General features: G+C 36.5%; 1 protein-coding gene across 2 annotated transcripts; it reads left to right on the top strand.

The window, feature by feature from the left end:
- Positions 1 to 4,162: 4,162 nt before the first annotated feature.
- FGL1 (fibrinogen like 1) lies at positions 4,163 to 19,894 on the top strand. Of its 2 annotated transcripts, none has more exons than XM_086464421.1 (7): positions 4,163 to 4,228; positions 9,826 to 10,006; positions 12,435 to 12,594; positions 14,214 to 14,311; positions 15,268 to 15,356; positions 15,922 to 16,109; positions 19,585 to 19,894. In XM_086464421.1, exons 1-7 carry the CDS (start codon positions 4,163 to 4,165, stop codon positions 19,892 to 19,894), a joined length of 1,092 nt encoding a protein of 363 aa, XP_086320547.1. The 2 variants fall into 2 exon arrangements, with proteins under 2 accessions (XP_086320547.1, XP_009951372.1); XM_009953070.2 differs by having other exon boundaries at positions 19,735 to 19,894.
- Positions 19,895 to 21,214: the final 1,320 nt, after the last annotated feature.

The following is a 21,214-nucleotide window of genomic DNA, read 5'->3' on the forward strand; positions in this document are numbered from 1 at the left end:
CCATAGCTCTGGAGAAAGCTTTCTGCACAGCTGTGCAAGTGCACATTCCAGGTGGAATCTTTGAATAGTAAATGAATAATCTCATATGGATAAAATTTCAAGGTTTCACAAGAGTTGCCCTTAAACTTCGATTTTATTAAAACAAAAAGATTCTTTTTTCAGCTAACTGTTAAGGGCTTGTGTTTTCAGCTTGAAAATATTACACTAAGTTTTTCTTACTCTACCATGATGTGTGATAATTAATCCACATGTCTACTGTCTGAGATTAAGATTTTCCTGGAAGGTGATCTCCCCTGCACAAATGTGTTTTTTTGATTTTGTTAAACCAACACAGGTATTACAACAAAACTCTTGGAAGTCTCTCAGCATTTACTAACTCTTTGGATTCACTAGCATCAACAACACAAAAATATTTCCTAAATTATGCAATTGTTTTCGCCTATGACATGGATTAAGATCTGTAATTTTTTGCAGGGTTTTTTTGAGTGAATGTTTTTATTGCATTGTGTGTGAATGTTTATGAGTGGTTGTATTATTTTACCCTCCACATACCTTTCTGGATAATGCATTTTACATAGCTACATAGCAACCAGGATAAGTATTTAAAGTAGTGGAGCAAGTAATTTAAGAAACTGACTTCAAAACAGTCGTCTTCAAGCAAGATTTTAAGCTTTCTTTGAGCAGAAATTTAAATTTACACATTACCAAAGAGCGTGGATGTACACTTTCAGAGAACTGTTACTAATACAACCTTTTTTGAAACTTTTGTAGAAATGTGGAAAACTAAGTGAACTGTTACCCACACTAATTCCGAGACTGAACCTGTTGCTTTAGTTAGTGTATGCAAAGCGCTTTGAACGTGTATGGAGCTTGACCCTATTTACCACTTTTCTTATCACTGTCGGGTTGACCACCCAGTGACTCTCATGTCACTGCAACTGTGGCATCAGATAAACAATGGGAGTTTATACCCACTGAGATACTGGGTCAAAGGTACAAGGTATTGCCCCTTCCAGGATCGGCACTGGTCACTATCCTCTACCTTGTCTGGGTTTCCCTGCTGGGCAGTGACAGAAGCAGAGAAACACCATTAGGTCAGCCATTTCCTTTCAGAGCTTGAGTTTTCATGTCACTTCCCAGTGTTCTTGATCCTTCTTCTTTTTTGGGAGCACAACAGCACTAAGATTTTGTTTCCCCCGTGTTCCTACTTTAGGTCCACTGTGTGGTTTTTTTCCTGTGTCCTCTCTGTTTTAATGTCTTTCCTGTTTCTGACTGACAGGTCTGACAAATGGAGCTCTTTCTTTCTCCCTCTTTATATGCCTCTTAATTCTCATGATCATAGTGAGCTCACATTGTGAGTGACTACAGGATCAATAATCCATCTTGGGTTTACTGTCCAACTTCATTTCTTAAAAATTGAACTCCAGGATTAAAATATCTTGAGCAATGTATTTAAATCATCACATTTAGAATTTTATTTATGAGACTGTTCCTATATTTCGGTAAGTCTTTCAAGCATATCTTAGTTCAGTGCTAAAGCTGATACATGCGAAGTTGTCTTCCGAGTGCGGCTCTTATGAAGTTCCCCACAACAGGAACATGGTTTAGAAAGAGGCACCCTTTAAATAGAAAGGTGACTTCATCTAAAGATGACAAACCAAACCAACTGCGTACACTCTACACTCCTCAGCTCACTGCTTTTTGTGCAGCTTGCTCATAGTAGCTCACACATGCTGTAAGGGACATGATCTGCCTTGATTGTGCCTGATAGTCTCTTTTTTTGTTGTGTTTTTTTTTTTTTTTTACTGACATAAATTTCTCTGAACAGTATGCAAGATTTACTTGATAGCCTTTTTAAAAATTAAGAATACTGTAGCTGAAGCTGTGGAACCCTTTTAAGATTGATTGCAGTATTCAGGCATTCACAGTCAGTGAAATCATGATAGAACATTTTGAATATTAAGACTAATGCGAGGGAGAACAGTGTGCTTTTATAATGAAAATAACAGAGAATGAGGCAGAACACTTAAATATGAACTTTCAAGTGAAAAAAATATGGTCCCTTCTCTCCTCGAAAATGTGTATTTAAGATATGCATGGAGTTGGGACAGCAATTGTCAGAGATAAATCATTTGCAGGTTGTCCAGATAGCTAATGTAGTCTTTGGTCAGTCCTCTCACAGCCAGTGTCATTGCAACAGATGGCAACAGCTGCTTTCAAAACAGTGGTGGCTGCAATAGCTGTGATTACTACTGTTGTAAGGTGAAAGTGCATGTTTTATCATGGCAGAAACTTCTGAAATCTAAATCAATAACAGAATTCAACGCCAGGCAATTCTTGCAGGTTTCTCCCACACTTTTTAAGCCCGAAATTCGTAGGTTTCACCACTTCGAACAGTAGCAGAACTTGTTGCATTGAATTATATTAAAGTTTCTAATTCAAATGTTGTAACATTTATTTGGTTAACATGAGGAACAACTTACAACTTAAAATTCAGAAATTTTATGGCATAGAAAGAACTTAGCCTAAGATTTTCAGTTTGCACTTTCTACTCAAGAAACATTTTATAAGTAATTTTTAATTGATTCCTTTGGAATCCTTAGAGATAGACATCAGCTTAGTATATGGTAGATGTTACATATGTCCAAAATGCTTAAAAAAACCCTTCTGAGCTGTCTGTAGTATGAGTCAGTGGGTACAGAGTAGCCTCAACACCTTGTGTCTGCATCAGTCCAGCGCAAGTGGTATAACGAGCTTTATACAGATGCACTTGGGCCTCACAACTCCGTGTTTTCAAATATGATGCTTTCAAACCAGCAAAACTTGGAACTAAAAATAAAACTAATGTTGCTTACTTAAATAAGATAACTAATTTAAAAAAGCATCCGAAGTATTTTATAGGTAGGTGTTTAAAACCGAAATTTGGCTGGGCTGTAATTTATACTCTTGCAGGATGTTTTTAGAGATCGGTGAAAATAAAGTTGGACTTGTCCAATTTTACAGGAACTTAAAAACATACATCACATAAGCACCTTGGTTATCTTTGTACAGTAAAAAGCACAGTCTGCCACAGTTCCACTGATGTTTTATATTAATTCCTGTACAAACATGAGTGGAAATTTCCATAAGTTGGTGATTCAATAAGCACATACTGACATTGAATCATTAATCTCTGTTGTAGGTCTTATGCCTTGTCTAACCATGAATGTTTTAACATGTAGTTAGCTGATTCAGTTTAGTAAGTAGAAAAGCAGAGTGGACGCATATTTTGGCTGAAACATGTGTTAGCATATGCTAAATGAAAATATTTTGTTAAAAAAAAAAAAAGAAGCATTCCTCAGTTGATAGCTTGCAGCAGTTTTAACTGATTAATTTAGAACTGGTTCATGTATAATCTATGTAAATATATTGGAGGCCTTCGTTTCTCATCTGTCAGCTGAAAAGCACACATCCACCTTACAGAAAATTGTGAAGTTATACCAGCTAATGTTTGCAAGGCAGTGAGATACAATTGTGATTGTTTTGGTATATAAAATAGTTTTCATATGAAATAATGGGATTTAAAATGCTGTGGGTCATATAGTACCAAATATGTACAGCTATCAGTTGAAAGATGTCATGCTTGTCACTGTTAGAATAAAAGCCGGTAACTATTACGCATTTTTCACCAAAACTACTCTGTAACAGTAAAATTATCTCCACCCTCTCCTGGCACACAAAAGTTGCACAAATCTTCTTTAGTTCAAGCCCAATTAATTACTTGAATATAACAGAGAGCTTTCTCCCAGCTTTAAAGGACCAACAAGGAACATTGCTGTGTTTTGCAGAGCATTTTAAAATGCTATTTTGCTTTTATCTTGTTTCACAATAAAATGTGTGCGTTTGAGTCTTGAATAACTGTCCTAGAATACATGGACAGCTCTGATACAAAGTGGTCTAGAAGGGTAAATTCTGGTTTTATAGGGTTTTGGAATTGTACTTGATCAGACTATTTTAGACATTTATAATGAAACCTAAATATACATTATATTTACAATATGTAAGCAAATAATTATAGGTTAAATAGATTATTTCAAATAAAATTTAAGAAGTCAGGTGTAAATATTTAATCTTTAAATTAACTAGTATTACATTTGTTCCTCTACTTCACAGCTTCCAAAGAATGAAGATTTTGGTAGTGATTGATTTTGTCCTTGCAGCTAGCTTGATGGATGCCATTGGCAGCTCTGTAAGTTCTAGTAATTAAATTTGTTTATAGAATTTCTTCTAAATATTTCATACCTTGTCCTCCATAGTGCTTACAATATATCTCAGCTACATGGGATGGCAGAACCTTTGATGGAAAAGATTGCAATTCAGAACAAAACTGAAAGAGTGGGGAATTAACCTCAAATGATGTTCAGTGGGGACAAGGTTCCAACAAGGAAAGAGAAACAAATGCATAAATATACAATGGAAGATAAATGACTGGGCCATAGCATGGAAGAAAGTAATCCAGTCAGTTGGTTACTAGATCTGACATGAAATAGAAGGCAGTAGAATATCTTTGCTAAAAAAGGTATCGTATGATGCATTAACAGGCACATTGTACAAAAGGCACACAGGACAGTTACACTACCATTCAGGGGTAATGTGAACTCAGAATAACACCTTCAGTTTTGAGCATCATACAGAAAGGCAAAACCCAGGAACTCCTAAAGCGGTGGCTGCAGCAGTAGTATTTCTGGTCATTGACACTTAGGATGAAGAATGTTTGTATCCTTTTCTACCTTGTCTATTTGTCATGCAACTTTTTCTCAAATAAGATCCATAGCTTCGTATTCTTACTTGTTCCTGTGATACTATATTATAATTCACACTCAGAAACAATGATCAAATCTCCTTTACTTCTAGCTCACAAAACATTCTGCTATGTATTCTGCCTCTCCAACAGAAACACTAACACAATCACACTTACTCCACTGCTTAAAATTCTGGTAACCTCACCAGTCCTGTACTGCCTGTCTTGGCTGTCCTTCCAAGTTTGATATTCAGGTCCTAACTAGCAGGGATCTGGGAGATTGAATTGTTGATTCATAATTGCCTAGGTTGCTGAATTTACAACTAGGTGAGCATCATTATTTGTGGCTTACATTGTATTATGGAAGCTTTTTGTTCAGATAAGGAGCTCTATAGGGGCAGAATAAGAAGCGCCTCTGCTCAGTCGAGAAAAATATTATAGAAGTCTAATGAGAAAAAGGCATTTCAATTAAATGCATTTGCTTTCTTTTGATTTTTCATTTGGAATATTATGGGCTTTAGCTGATCCTGTGACTAAAAACTGAACATTCTGAAACTTATCTCTTAAGTTTTCACATGTTAATCTCACTAAAACACTAATCTCAATGGAGATTTTTTTGGAGCTTATTTAAATTCTGAAAGTATAGGAAATAACCTCTCAAGTACAAATTTTGTATTTTTATAGTTTTCATAAGTATTCTGAGTTTAATTTATAGCATCAATTTTAATGGAAGGTCATTAGCTGCTAAATAAATCACACAATAATGGAATAAAGACTGTGAATGCACATTAATTGCAGCAGCTGGTTAAATATGAGACCACATGTCCAAGAGCAGAGCTGTCAACACTTGTTAGATAATTGCTTCTCAACCTGTGGTACAAACAGTGGCTTCACTGAAACAGACAGAACAGGTTATGTTCAGTCTGGTTGCGATCAGTGGATACTACTGTCACTGGAAACAGTAACAATCAAATTCACATTTTTTCGAGTATTTCAACATTGTAATAGTTTAACTTTGGTCCATATCTAACAAAAGGAATAGCAATATGTTATAGCTGCTGACTCACAATTTTGAGTTACTTTTTGCTTCTATGTTACTCTAGTTGTGCACTGGTTTAACTCCAATGATTTTAAAAGTTCCTGTGAAAAAATGTAGTAGTACATTAAAAGAACAGTCTGGTAACCTGTAGATCTAAAAGCCACATTGATCCACCCTGAAGTTGCACAGCTAACTTGTGATTGTCCCAAGGGAAAAATAGGTGTGGAATTCCAAATGAGAATTGTGGGTTTGCTGCCCAGCAGCAAAGTGTAATGGGATTCGACTGGAGCTGACAGAAAGAGACATGAATGAGGAGGCTGGAGTTGGGGAGAGAAAGCAAAGTATCAGACACCAGTACTTTTCATATGTAGGTTACTTTCAAAACTCTATTTCTGCTCAGTTGTTTCTTTCTTATGGTGTATTTATTCAGCATGGCTGGTGATACCTTGATTGTCACTTCCTATTTGCCATCACTGTGAGCATAAATCCTTTTCATCAGGAAATTGCTATGTGTAATATAGATACATTACTGTTCACCCCATAATGAGTGTACCGTCTGTAAAGCAGATGAGAATCAGCTCAGTGTTAGTTTTCCGTTTTCACGGATTAATTCACAATTTTTAAGTAAACACAAATAAAAGATCAATTTAAAACACAAAGTTAAGAATAATATTTAGAGACATAGCCTGTTGCAGACTTGTGTTTAATTTGATTCAAAGGAAAGTACGTTTTATGGTGGTATATGGCATAGTGTCATCTTGAATTTAGATACCAAGTTTTTCTAAGGTACAATAATATTTTTTGAGAATTTCTGTAGTTTTACTATATAATTTAAGCACAGTAGGAGAAAGGCTTTTAGCAGTATGAATAGTTGAATTGATCGATGCTTTTTCACTACACTTGAAAGAAACACACTAGGCTGTGTCCTCAAACACACAGTCATGCTCTCTCCAGAACTGAAAGTAGCTCCTCATGGCTCTGACCTTGCCATGTGTTAGAGACTACGCACCTGAAGTCTTGTTTACAAAACTGCAAGGGCCTGGCGACAGGGGCCACCATTTCCAGAGTCGCCAAGGTCTTTCCTGTTGTAATTTACCATGTTCTCCAAGTTTGCGAGTACCGAGTTAAGACTGATACAGGCTAACCTTCTCAATAATGAAACACTGCGGTAAAACCTAAGTATGGCATGTGGCTCCTTTATCACTCTTAACTTAGTGTGATTAGGATTAATATTTGGTCTGGCTGTTAACATGGGGTTTTGACAGCTTTACTTCTATAGTTAGCCTTAGCTCATCAGGGTGAGCTTGGAATATTTTTTTTTTTTTTTAATTATTTATTCACTCTTTCTCAACACACCTGTGCAACTTTCCGGTTCTCCATAATTTTCTGTATGCACTCAGGACTAGTCTGAGAATTTGGAGAGACCTGCCAAGGAATCCCCTTCTGAATTTCCCAATTCAACACAGCTTTTGTGAAGGGTTTCTATGAAGCTGCAGATACAAGCTGAGACAACTACCCTGGAAAGACTACACAATAGTGCATCCTTTCTTTAAAATATGCAACATGTCACACATCAACCAGTGCTTATGGTACAATAACATCCCTCTAAGCCACTGCAGCAAGTTTGCCTCTGTATGTGCATATATTTTAAGTATTTTCTTCTATCTTTTCCTGCTGGAAGAAAAGGACAGTGTGCTAGAGATCTCCTATAGCTATCAACAGCTGAAAAAGATTTTCAAGGAAGTATTCTTAAATAAGATAGGACTCTAGGGATATTAGATCATTGGCTGCTTTGTTTATTCTTCTAAAAATGTTAGTTTGGTAAACAAGCCTCTCACTTTACAGCTCCTCCTTGTGGTCAAGCATCTTTATGGCTTCTCAGGACCTGGTAGCTAGCAGGCAGTGGGAGTCTGCAGGCACAGCTGCTGTGAAAGCAGCCTGACATGGGCAGCCCAAACCCAGAGAGGCAGTTGAACCTTTTCCTCTCGAACAGGTCACTGACAAACTGCCTAGTTCTGACACGTGTATATTCCCCATTCTTTTATTCCACTATGTATGTTAGATTAAGTATGAATTAAAGTAAGCATCTGATACACTTCAGAAATACTTAAAGCAGAGGTCTACATTCAGGGTTGTTCTGCAAAGTCTGATCATCAAATTTTTCAGTGTGACTAAATATTGCAGGCAAATGGAGCATGATGGCTAGGAACCATTTTACTGAACTCATGGACATAGATTCTTTTATCTTCAAATACTCTCTTGAAATGTCACTAGTTCATTTGTCTATTTGCTGAAAATGAATTGCATTCTCTCTAGTGAAAATATCAGAAATAACAGGGAATAGTCAATAGTTTATTTGGATGTTCCTTGACACTAGCAAAAGTTCCTCTGCTTTTTAAACAGTACCACAATTAATGATGAAAAAAAATTTGCATGTAGTACCATCATAAAATGCAGACTCTAATTAATACTGTTAATTTAATTCACAAAGTTTATTCTTGGAGTTGTGGTGAATGGTACTGCTAGGAAGTCAGTCTAACCAGAACTGTGTTTGTGCTGCATAGAAACTTACAGAATGGTATCAGCTTTTCAGAGAGAAGAAAAAAAAAACAACCACTGCAGCAAGAAAGTGACAAGAAACATTTTGGTGGGAGTGTTCATGGAAAATAGGTGAAGCCTGAGCCTGATACAAATGACAGTATGCGGATCCCACTGGAGGTGCACATCAGTATGCTACTTCAGATCTCTCTATAGTTCTGTGTGATAAGGCAATGTTCTAAGATATCAGCTCTTCCGTATGGATGGCAAATGTTACAGGTCTACATCCTTAGCTCATGCAAATGATGCTGCCCTATGGATAAGGTCGCACCAATTTAGAACTACTGCATATTTGATCTTGCATATCAGGTTTCTGAAAGGCTGGCTTCTGATTTTGCTTTCACAGTGTAAGTTGTGCTCTTGTGCAAGCACCACAGCTACTAAACTCTGTTTGCTTATATAAATGTGCAGACACAGTGTTACTGGTGCAATACCTCATGTCACATTTGTGAAATGTATTGTAAAACCCCAAAGGCTTTTTTCACTATGTTGAAATCAAATTTGTTTAGTATCTGTTTGAAACTGTACAGACTGTTTCAATTTAAGCCCTCTGGATTGGTTTCAGTTCACTTTGGCTATTTTACCGTAGTCATTAATCTCAACCCAATTATTTATTGCTCTGCGTACATTTGGCATGTCAGAATTTGGAAGTTATTCCAGCTCATTTGTCATGTGTCCATATTTGTACCAAGGTGAAATGAGTGCTAGGTATCACTGTATCAGGATTGCCACATTTCTCACCCACTCTGCTTGACAAAATTAAGTGTACAAGTCACAGCACAATATTGACTTTAAGTTTTTAACTTTTGTTTTTCGTGCATATTCGTAGCTTCTTAGGGACTGTTTATTTTAACATGCCAAAAATGAACTTGAAACTTTACAATATTTATGCTGGCAATGTTATTTCTTATCATAAGAAGTGTGTAATCTAAAAGCATTTGAAAGATGCACAATGGAGCTGAAAACATACCAGTGTGGACTGTATTTCTTTAAAACTCTGGAATTTTAGAACCTTCATGTGTTAGTAGCAGGCCTCACTAGATAGTAAATCTCTGTACGTGGCAGGTGATACAGAATAAGCAATCTTTATGATAGGATCTGTACTATAGTGTTTTTCCCTAAAGTGCCCTCTGCATGTTTGCAGTCAGAGCTGGTATTTATAGCCACTAAAGACAAGGTTTCTTTGCAAAGCAGGTGTATGTTTGAACATTATGTAATATATCAAATAGTTTCAAACAGAGGTAGCAATGGAGGTGGAAGTCAACATAGTGTCTGTAGGAAATTGTGACCAAAATGTTTTATTCATGTTAAATTTTATTTATGGTTGGTTTGGTTGTTCTTTTGTGTCACATGTTAAATGGGACAAAAAAAATGTTGATTTTACAATAATATATGTTTTCCTCTCTAGGATCTACAGAACTGTTTTCAAGAGCAGATACGACTTCAGGGCCAGGTGAGGCTTCTGGAACATCGTGTGAAACAGCAGCAGTTAAAAATTATACAACTTTTAGAGAAGAAAGAGATTCAGTACAGTGACAAAGGAGATGAAAACAGTGTCATTGACTTGGGAGGAAAAAGACACTATTCAGGTTAGAAATGGAGCTATTCTTTTCATTACCATTCATTGTAACGATACCCAGAAGCTTTAGCACAATTGGGCCCATTGACTTGTTGTTTTAAAAGCTTATAGAAAATTGTTTGTTTAAAAGACAGTGTTCAGCTTTTACCCAGGCCTGCTGCCATAGGGAAAAATTGTTAATGTCACACAGTATAAATTGAATCAGGATTGAAGCAGTTTATTTATTTATTAATAACACATAATTTAAAAAAAAAACAGTGAACAATAAATTTAGACTAAATATCAGCAATACAACAGATAAAAGCCAACAGACATTTACAAAATGTTAATAGTTACAGATTTCTAAACACCCTTCTTTGACTAATGTCAAAAAGTTCTAACTCGTAGGGTCAGTTCACATTCATACATTCAGAGAGTCATGTGGGTTACAAGCACACACATGTTCCAATCTGTAAAGTCCCTGAGATATCCATATTTATGCTATAAACCTGGCATAATGACATCTGCATCTCACTTTAATAATATTCTGTATGTTGCACCATTTTGACTGAGTTAGGTTCAGCTCAGGACATCACAGCTTCTAAAATACTGGTTTTAAGGTTTTTTTGCAATCTCATCAGCATTCTGGTGGCGATCTGGTTCCTCCGCAGTGGAAGAAGGCTAAGTGTGTTAGCTTGTAGTAGCTTGAGTGAGGCACAAACTCTTAAAATAATAAAATACCATCCAAACCAATAGTTGGATTGAAAATACAATTTGAGGGTCTGATTGTTGGATGGTGTTCATTTCTAGTTGTCCAGTGCTAGACAGTCTAAACTTCTATAATTTTTAATAGCCTTGTTTGAATATACTTGTAGTGCTTACGCTGCTGGAAGAAATCACAACAAATAGCAAGGCATCAAATGTAATAAAGCACCGTTAAAATGAAATTAAAAGCAGTTATAAGTCTGATTTTAAATTTTAGCTGTACATTTATTTATGCATTCAGCATTCCAGAGTACTGTTTTCTATTATTATGGCTGACTCATTTGTTACTGGAAAAGATTATTAAAACCACATTTAGCTGAAAGGTACTTGTCTGTTCTTAGCATGTGCCTCCATTTATTTTCTTAAAATGTGATTCTAAATAACTGATCAAAGTTGTTCCTGTTTCTGATGATTTTTTTTCCCAATTATTTTTTCACTTTCTTTATAGCTTGGAAAATGGTTTCCCTATTGATACTGCATTATTTCATTCAAACTGCTGTAGCATTTTAATATCCACAGAGCTGGATAATTTGGGGTTAGACAGTGAGGGAGAAAATACATATTATATACACCTGCTAAAAATTAAAATATGCTTAAGTGTTTTGCTAACCTACTAAGAAAATAATGGACAAGAAGAGCTATTTTCTATAGGCCAATCAAACATTCTCCAGAAAGACAACTTAGGCGTTATTTAAATCATGTTTTCTATTAGAGTTTATTCAAATCCTGGCATAGCTATTTGTTTTCACTATAAACTGTTTATTTTCTCTGTCTAATCTTCACTGATGCTTTCACTGAGAAGAAATATAGTAGTTCAGAAAGCTCCAAACTGGCCTGGAAGTTCAGCCAACATGTTCATAAAAGTTTCGAGGAAAATCTTACAGTTAATCAGACCTACATTTGCCAGGAAAAACAAAAATGTTGAAAATTATACATCTTTCCTGTATGACTGCTTGGTGGTAGTCTACATATAAAAAAGAACTCCTTTCATTTCTTAACTCCTAGAGGAAGAAAGATAAAATTATACAATTACATTGTTGTTATATTTTCATGAGCTCTGAATTTTGTCATTGCTGTAAATGCTGGTTAGTCATTAACACCAATCCAGACCAGACTGTAAATGGTATCAAGCCAAAGTGGTGTCACAGTTTTCGGGGGGAGTCTTCTATGTATTTTCGCACCTGTTTGGTACAAGGGACAAGGAGTATCAGGTCCAGCAATTGTTTCCCTTTTCTACCACTGATGATTCTGTGCTCTTGTTTTTGGCAGTTCTCCTGTGGACTTTCTGGACATAGAAGTATATGTTTGTTTTTGAAGGTTACTGTGTGTTTTATATGTAGAGAAATTAGATGACTGTAACAGGTTTCTAATGTGCATGATGCCATTGTAAATTAAAAACTTAAACCAGAGGAATTATTTTGCTAGTCAAATGAAAACAAAAATGATAATATTTTATGGTGGAAAAAGATTCTTTTAAAGAAATGTCAAAATAATTACAGCTTGGTAAAGTTTTAAAGCAACACAGATACAAGACAATGCCCCAAAGTCATAGAAATTTGCAGAGATATTTCCTTTGTATTAGCCTGGTTCGTATAACTCTTACATGCCTTGATTTCTGTTATTGATTTGATTTCTGATTTTGCCAGTAAATACAGGACTAAAAAACCTGTGCCCAATGAATGTTTTGTGAACAGATTGTGCAGAGATCTACAACGATGGCCATAAGCAGAGTGGATTTTATAAGATGAAGCCTATTCAGAGTCCTACTGAGTTCCTTGCCTTCTGTGACATGTCTGAAGGGGGTGGTTGGACTGTTTTTCAGAGACGTTCTGATGGCAGCCAGAATTTTGATAGGTAGGTACTACACTTAGTCATTAAAATTGGAAACAAAGTGGAGAAACATTTAACCGGATGGAGCCAAGTTGAATCTTAACTTTAGAATTATAGGAGTAAATTGTTAGCCCAGTTAAAAGGGAGGAATTCTTATTCTGTGGGACAGCCTCCTGATGAGATACCACTTCTGGCTCTCTCCCTCTTCTGGGAGACATCTCTTCTGGTCTTTTTCTGACAGCTTGTGCATTTCACATGAGGACACTTCAATGTCAAATGCATTAACAATTGTTGGAGAAAGAACTCTTAATGACAAATAAAGGACTACTTTGTCTTTTGCAATAGTAAAAGTCTAAAAAAGTACAAATGTAAGCAATCTGCTTGAACCGAAATGCCAGCAGCAAGCATGAGAGAAACCCAACACAGAGTAATTTGTAGCTTATTAGGTAAGATGCCTCCAGGAAAGATAAGATGATTGAAAACTTGATTTGAGTCCACCTAACCTCCTTGCCTTTCCCAAGACTCAAGCATTTTTGGGGAAATGTCCAGAAGTGAAATTTTTGGTGCTGTGAGACTTTAATATAAGAAACCCACAAATATTTACAGATATTAGAAGCAACGAGAAGGTTTTTAGAACCTCTGCTTTGCCCAATTTGCTTTTCATGTATCTGCATCCTGTTGTGGATTTGTGTCTTACCTGTGTTTATAATTACTGTAACTTTACAATATCCTTATGAAATAGAGCAGCGACCCCCCGAGAGGGTGGAAAACCGCAATCCAGCAGCAATAGCAGTTTGCTGTTCTTATTTTATAAAATGTTGTCAGATAAGCTACAGATGCAATCTGTAGCATTTTACAATTGTTACCACCACACACCACCCGTTCTTCTCCCTTGCCAGAGACTACCAGCTACTTAAGTCACAGAGGCTGCTTTCTCTTATGACTGCCTGTCCACAGCCTAATACTTTCACCCATTGGTTGAAGTATGGTTGCTTCTCATGAAGGAAAGAGATCATATTTTTGTCCCCTTTAGAACATGTCATGAAACCATAACCACTGAGAAAGTCTTTCAAAGCTACTATAGACAGGGAAAAGGTTAATTCAGTGCTTTCAGTAGACACATAAATTCTTGAAACTATGCACCAGCATGAGCTAAAAAGTTGTTAGAATCAATCAGTAAGTCAAAGCTGGAAATAGCTAGCTAATACCTCAGTTTACACATCCAGCTGCAGGAGTTTCACAGCTTAATCAAATCACAGAAAATAAAGAAACAATGCTTGTGATAAATGTATACATTCACTTAGATCCCACTGCATTTAACCAGGAAAAATATTTTCTCTTTGGGTAATTGCGCTATACCAGAGATTGGACTGAGCTATTGTGTTTTCTTCTGGTCTTAAAATCTGTTAATCTTAAGCCACTCTGAATGTAGTCCACTCTTAGGACTACTCTTTGGACTGGGATTCAGTGACCAGTGTAGCGTGGGATTCAGCCTTTCACATGTGAGAAATAGAACTTTGGACTAGATTACCTCCTGAGGTTCCTTTCAATTTGAATTATTCTGTGATCTATGATTGTATGATAAAAAAACCACCCAAGCAAACTTGCTTTTTTAATAAATTAGTATTTTACACTCTCTACAGAGTCTGGACTGACTATGAAGAAGGCTTTGGAAATTTTGTTTTGATGAATGGTGAATATTGGCTTGGAAATAAAAATCTGCATTATTTGACTAGTCAAGGTAAGATCTGTATTTTAACCATAGTCTTCTATTGTTTCTGTTTCTTTGCTCTTTCTGAGACATTTTATGTTACGCTTTTTGTTAGCATAAATCCTGGGTTCTGTTGTTAGTCTGCGTGGACTTCTCCAAGTTTCAGAACAAAACACATTTGAATATATGTTTTCTAATAAAAGGTTCAAAACTGTCATTGGGCCAATGGCATGCAGGAAACCCCTGCAAAACAGGAAATGGTAGGCAGGAGTATACCTTAAAAGAATTGTCTCTACCCCTTTCACAGTCAGCATCGCTAACAGTCCAGACTCAGGTAGTTATGCTATACCAATTCCTTTAGGCGGGGCTTTACGTGGCTGCATAGGCTCTTGCATAAAGGTAAGTCTAGGCCTGTCCTGTTGATTGCGCTAGTCTTAGAAAGCTATTTCCATCTTTTTAATAGTCACACAGTCTAAGATAACTTCTGCTTTGCTGTAGAATGCTGCATATACAAAACTTAGCCATTGACTTAGCCAGCTGATTCACATGGAAATCAGTGCCACCAGGATATGGTCCTAGTTTAACTCTTTAATCTTCAGAGTATAAAAATCTAATTTTCTTAGATGTACACTTATTAATTGATTCTCACTATCCTTTCATTACCACCTCAAATTCCTTACTAAAATATAAAGTCCATAAGGCCATTTTTTAAATTCTTTTTTTTTGTCTACACTTGAAAATATGTATTGGAATAATTCTAAAATTTTCTAAGCTGAATCAGATTAATAAAGACAAAGAATAGCAAGATATGGTTTAATATGCATAAAGAAAGAAGATAAAAGCCCATAAAATATGCTGTGATGATAGAGATAAGATTAATGATAAAAAATTAGTTAGTATTTTAATCTTCTACTATAATACTCTGTTCTGAAAAGCAGTGAGATAGGCTAGTTTAACCAAAATAATTTCTGTTGTTATTTCTTAAGGGAACTATACTTTAAGAATTGATCTAACAGATTTTGAAGGAGAACGGCGTTTTGCACAATATGCAAGATTCAGAGTTGCAGGTGAAGAGGTAATAAAATATCAAATAATGACTAGAGGTTTTAATGAAAATGTGGATTCTGTAGATAGACAATAAACATATAGGTTCCCCAATTTTCACAGAGGTTTGTGTAGAACCTTATTATAACATTTTCTTTCTTACAAGTGCTTGGAATTTTGCAATATGTACTAATAGTGGTTTACATTGATACATCAGTTTCACACTTTCTGTAAGATGTATGAATCATTTGGTTTAGCAGCCGTGGATAAAAGCAGTTTTTTCCATTTTTGTTGACATTGCCAACAATAATGCTACATGATGCTCTGGTTTGTTGATGTGTACTGCAAAGTAACTCTAATATTGGTTTTGGTATATCATCTATTCATAAAGTTATTGACAAATTTTGCCCCTGGAAAGCATCTTTACACCCCTTCATTATCTAGTATGCAGTTTAAGTGGCATGACATTTCTGAGCATAAAAAACAGTAGCAAATGGAACAGATTTTTTTCCTTTTTGTGGTTTCACTAACTGACACGCTAAAGGTTAAAGACATATTGCAGGGTTTTTTTTCCCTTTCTTCACATTTTTCGTTAGCATTCTTATGAGATGAGTTGTGGTGAATACTCTGGTACAGCTGGTGATTCCCTTACTGGTGGATTTCATCCTGAAGTAAAATGGTGGGCTGATCATCGAGGAATGAAATTCAGTACTAGAGACAGGGATAATGACAACTATGAAGGGAACTGTGCTGAAGAGGAAAAGGCTGGCTGGTGGTTTAACAGGTATTTTGATTTTATATCCGTATTGTCAAATATTCTGCTTTATGTGTATTCATACAATAATAACATATGGTAGAAGATAGGATTGGCATTATTTATTATATTTGTAATCTGCCCTTGGCGTCTATCAGAGATCTCAGTGCTGGTAAGACTGAGACTCACCTTAGAAGAGACAGCACCTACCGCACAGCTCAAGCTGATCTGTGATAATGGTATTTGCCATAGCCTTTGGTTGTGTTTGTTACCAGACAATAAGGAGAAGGTAATTCTGCCCCTTTAAGGTAACCAGTTTTTACACAAGTAGGTCATGCAGAGTTTGCAGATGTGTCCCTGTTGTACTTCTTTCTTGCATTTCTCCTGCATTGCACTAGACCAGATGTGGCAGTACCGCAGAATATCTGACAAGTTAAGCTGGTGCTGGGTTATTAAGCTTCATTTTTTTCACCTCAGTTCACAGCATCTCACTCTTGTTATTCCTTCTATATCAAGATGGGAATGCGTCCACTCAGTTTCTGTCACTGAGCATGGCTGGACCGAGAGGAAGATTTTTTTTAAATAGGGTTCAGTAAAAGAATTTTTAAATCCTACTTGCATACAAAATAGCAGTTCAAAAAGAAAGGATAAAACTGGTAACTGTAGCACTGTCTGATAGGCAGCTATGTTCTTTCCCTTAGTTAATAAGATAAATATAGCCATGAAGAGAAACTATGCAATCCAGCTGTGTAATAGAGAGGTTTAAAATGCAACTCAGGGAAGCATACTACTCTCACGGTGATCTCAGTTCACTTGGCAAGAGCTGCCAGGCTGGATCAACTCCATTGTTTCTCTCTGTTGTGTTATCCTTTGTTTCTGTTTTTTTAACTCCTCATCTTCCAAATTCTGCTTCTGTGATTAGTCTGCGACCACCTTAGCTGCTATGATGTAGCTACTAACTCAATGTTTCACAATTAATTATTTCTTTTAATACAGCAGAATGTTTGAGACATTGAAACAAATCACGTGCAGAGAAAGTTTTTCTGCAGTTCTCACAAAAGCTAAGCTATAAAAGGGAAAAGCAACTGTGTTTGAGATCCTTTTCTCATTAAATGAGAACTTTTGTTGATTTAGAGGACTGTCTATACCTGAAGTATCATAAAACTCTGATACTATGTCGTGGAGTTCATTAAGAGTGAATTACCAATCACTTCTAGTCAACTGCATATATTTTTTGTCTTTTTAAAACTTTTTTTTTTTTTTTAATATTGGATTGGTCTGGACAAAACAGTGACCCTTTGCAAAAGTAGCTGTACAGCAGAACTTGACAGTTATTAATACCTTGTAGTTGGTGCTACATAACTACTAAAGATAGCTGAGTCCTACCAGGATAGTTCCTATTATGGCTGTGTAGCTCATGCTGTTAAAGTGACAGTCTATCTGGACAACGAAAATGAGTTACTAATAGCGTTATTCCACTGCCTTGCTACTGACTTTTTTATGTTAAGCCTAACATAAAACTGAATACTGCAAAATACCAGAAAATCTGAGTATCCCTAAATCCTACCAAAAAGAACAGTACTGGAAGAGAAAGGAAAGCACTCAGAACACGTATTTGTTATGCACAGATTAGCAAACATAGAAGGAATTAGTACTCTTGGCTGATTTGTATATGAAGGAATTTTTTATAGGCAGCTCTATGCTATCTGGACTAATGAAGTACAGAAACGCCCCAGATGGTATGAATACCAAGGGATGTGACACAAGTGAGGCCACATGGAAGTAGCTCAGATCTAGTTTAACGCCACTGGTCTTGCTCCAGCTCAGCATTTGTTATCCTGGACTTCTGCGGAAAAATGGGCTCTCTGCATTCTTTTGTAAGCAAAGCTCTAGAAGGGATTTTCAGCCTGGATGCAAATCCAGAAAGCTGGGTTCACTCTGGTACCACACCCAGGTCATAAGCTTTCCTGCATCCAGGGCATTGCAGAGGTCAGTAGGGGTTCCTAACTGGTAAAAGAAGAGCTAACAAGTCTAGTTGGATGTGAGCTTGTCCTCTCCCCTGCATTCCCATGCATGGATGATCACAGTGGATCTGCCAGGCATCAAGTTGGGGCCACAGATATCACTAACTTGGGCTTCCTGCTTCACCAGTCATCCTGCAGACAGCATAGCTACATCCAGGTGGGGCCATACTGGAGTCAGTAACTCCAGGCAGAATTCAAACAGTTCTTCAGGGAACCAACTCCATCTATCCGCATCTGTCACACTTCAGACAGCATCCAGTCTTTTACAGAATACCGTGTGTTTTTGCTATTAGTGCCTCCCAGGACTAATTAAGAGTTGTTACTGGCTCATGCTGCTGCTGACAAAATCATGTTTTGCCTGCTTCCATCAAAGGAAGTAAAAGGAGGGGTTTCGTTGATATGATTCTTCTAATGAAATCTGTGTTTTGATTCAAAGTAGACAGAGTGCCTGCTCAACACAGAATTTGTATGGCTAGAAAGATTATGTCAGCTCTGATACAAGTTTGTAATTCTCAAAAACAAAGTCACTTTTGATATCTGCAGTTGATAAGCTTTCAAGCAACACATTATCAAAATTAAGCTTAAAAACTGTAAGCAATAAATAAGCATATATATGAGAGAATTTTCATATGAGGCTTTTATCACAGTCTTTATTTCAGTTCTCAAAAACTGTTGTTAATGAAGTGTAAGCAAAGCCAAAAAGACCAAGATTTGCCAGTAATAATATCCATAAGGTTCATATGGACTGTTTTCAGTTTGCATATTTTCTGCTTTTGAAATCCATCATAGTGTTCAACAGCTAGATAATAACAGCACTTATAACAAAATACTGAATTTGCACATAAACCAAGCTGATTCATTGCAATATGCTGCAGAAGAAACAATTGTTTTGCTCTCCATATGGTCACATAAGGATCTAAATATCTTTCTTGTAGAAACTGAATGAGTATCGAGGTTGTGCTGGTACCTATTCAAGCCTTTGAGGTTTTGCTAGGGGATGTTTGTTTAAAACCCTGTATTTAATAAACTGTAACAGCATTTCTGCTTCAGTGTGTTAAAGAACCAAAAAAAGAGAAGTACTTTGTGTAGTCAAATAAAATGTAGCTCTGATGAACCAGTTGAATTGGTACGCATCTGTCCAATTAACTGTCAGATTTCATCTGTTTGTAGATAGAAGTCTACAGCTGAGTAGGCAAACTGATGGTAGCATTCAGGTTTTGTCGTACAAAACACCCTGTAGGGGCTACTCTGGAACAACAAAAAGCAGAACAGTATTTCTTTCCCAGAGTTTTGCTTGGTGTATGCCCTGCTGCCACAATGACCTGAGAAACTCGGGAATAATTCTCCACTGAAACAGATTAGTAGGCAAAAATCAGAGAGCTAGCAATTCAGAAAACTTGCGGAAAGAACAAAAAGAACCTTTGTTTCAAAGAAGATAAAGGCACTTGCAGTTGTGCCGTGATTAAACTGTTGTTGTTTAGGCACACTGAAGTCCACAAATGCAAATTTTTGCAGCTGTCAGACTGGGCTGTTATCAAAATGGTGACATTTTTGACTCACACAGAAACTACAAATGCTTGCAACTTTTCTACAGGATCCCTTATTTCTGTTTTCCTTTACTTTTCCACCAGGTGTCACTCTGCCAACCTGAACGGTTTGTACTACAAAGGCCCCTATACTGCAAAGACAGACAACGGGATTGTTTGGTACACTTGGCACGGGTGGTGGTATTCTCTGAAATCCGTTGTCATGAAGGTCAGACCAGCAGACTTTGAACCTAATATTGTTTAAGTATTTTATTAAGACGATTTTTCTAGTTAATCTTACAGCAACTCAATTCACATTTAAACAGATGGGCAGATTTTTGCTTCTCATCTATGCATCTGGAATAATTCCTTTGCAATTTTATGAGATGTAAATAAGAAGACAATCTAGCCTGTGAATCTGTAGATACAAATACTAGTGCTAATACATGTACAGGTTTTTTTAAAAAGGCAGGTGTTCAGCTAGGAATAAGGACATCCTCTTCACAGAGAATTTTTGGCTTCTGCAGTAAACTACAAATTCTTTCACCTTTTAAAAAAGCAGTATTGTCATGTGTTGTGTCAAAAATGAAAATGAATTGTATTACAACCAGAAAATTATTTAAATACAAGTGTAAGGCTGGTTTAATCGGTGGATGGAACATACTTTCTTTGGAATGATTCAAGGCTTTAAAAGTGAGTTGCCTGTAAATTTCTCTGATTTATTTGTTGCATGAGTTGTGTACATAGCATACATAAAAAGTATAAAGAATGAGGCAGGGAACTGAAGGAAGAGAAGGGATGAAGGCTAGAATCATTTGTATCCAGCATGGAGAAGTGGATTGTGTATTGTTGCTAAAGCACTTCTAGGGCTGGTCACATCATTTCTATCTAACATTTTTAGATGGTCAGTAGTTATTCCTTTCTTCTTCTTGGTAGCCATTATGACTTCATTTTTTTGATAACATTTGGTAAAAAACCCCCTGAACTTTAACGTATTAACATTCGGAGTTTACTAAAAGGCTAAATAACAAAAGCTGCAACTAATTTTAATGTGAGCTCTGCTTTGAATATAGACTATCATAATCCATGTGAACAGAGAAGTGTATTTCATATGCAGTTAAAATCTGGAATTTTAGAGGTTCTTGGTGCTTGACTCTAAAAATCTTTACTTTCTTTATGTATCTATTAGTCTCCACAACTCTCCAAATTCAAATGTCCTGTTCAGTCACTTCAAAGTGGTTCTACTTCTAAGCTTGTTATCTTCTCCTTTTCCTATGTCCTTGACTTGGCTCACTGGGCTTTCCCCCTTCTCAAGCTGCAGATGCATGTTTTTCTTGTAAAAAAAAATATCATGAGAGAGACTCTGCCTATCCCTGGATTTTGTGTGTAGCACCACAATAGACAGCCAGTAATAACAAGAATCACTGATTGGTGCTGCTTGCTGCCGTGGAGAAGATAGGAACACTCTCTAGAAAGCTATCTGATGAAATGTAATCCATTTTTGCTGAGCAGATGCAAATTAAGAATTGAAATAGCAGATGGATCTGAGCCAAACTTGGGCACTTTTATTTTCCTGTTTTCCTAA

This window comes from Leptosomus discolor, chromosome 4, assembly GCF_034619465.1.
Source record: "Leptosomus discolor isolate bLepDis1 chromosome 4, bLepDis1.hap2, whole genome shotgun sequence".
Taxonomy (NCBI): Eukaryota; Metazoa; Chordata; class Aves; order Leptosomiformes; family Leptosomidae; genus Leptosomus; species Leptosomus discolor.

Excerpts from the sequence above, each read along its gene's own strand:
- FGL1 (XM_086464421.1), top strand. The coding sequence starts at position 4,163 with ATGAAGATTTTGGTAGTGATTGATTTTGTCCTTGCAGCTAGCTTGATG. Across the intron at positions 10,007-12,434 it reads AGGAAAAAGACACTATTCAG|ATTGTGCAGAGATCTACAAC; the intron begins GTTAGAAATGGA and ends TTTTGTGAACAG. Across the intron at positions 12,595-14,213 it reads GGCAGCCAGAATTTTGATAG|AGTCTGGACTGACTATGAAG; the intron begins GTAGGTACTACA and ends CACTCTCTACAG.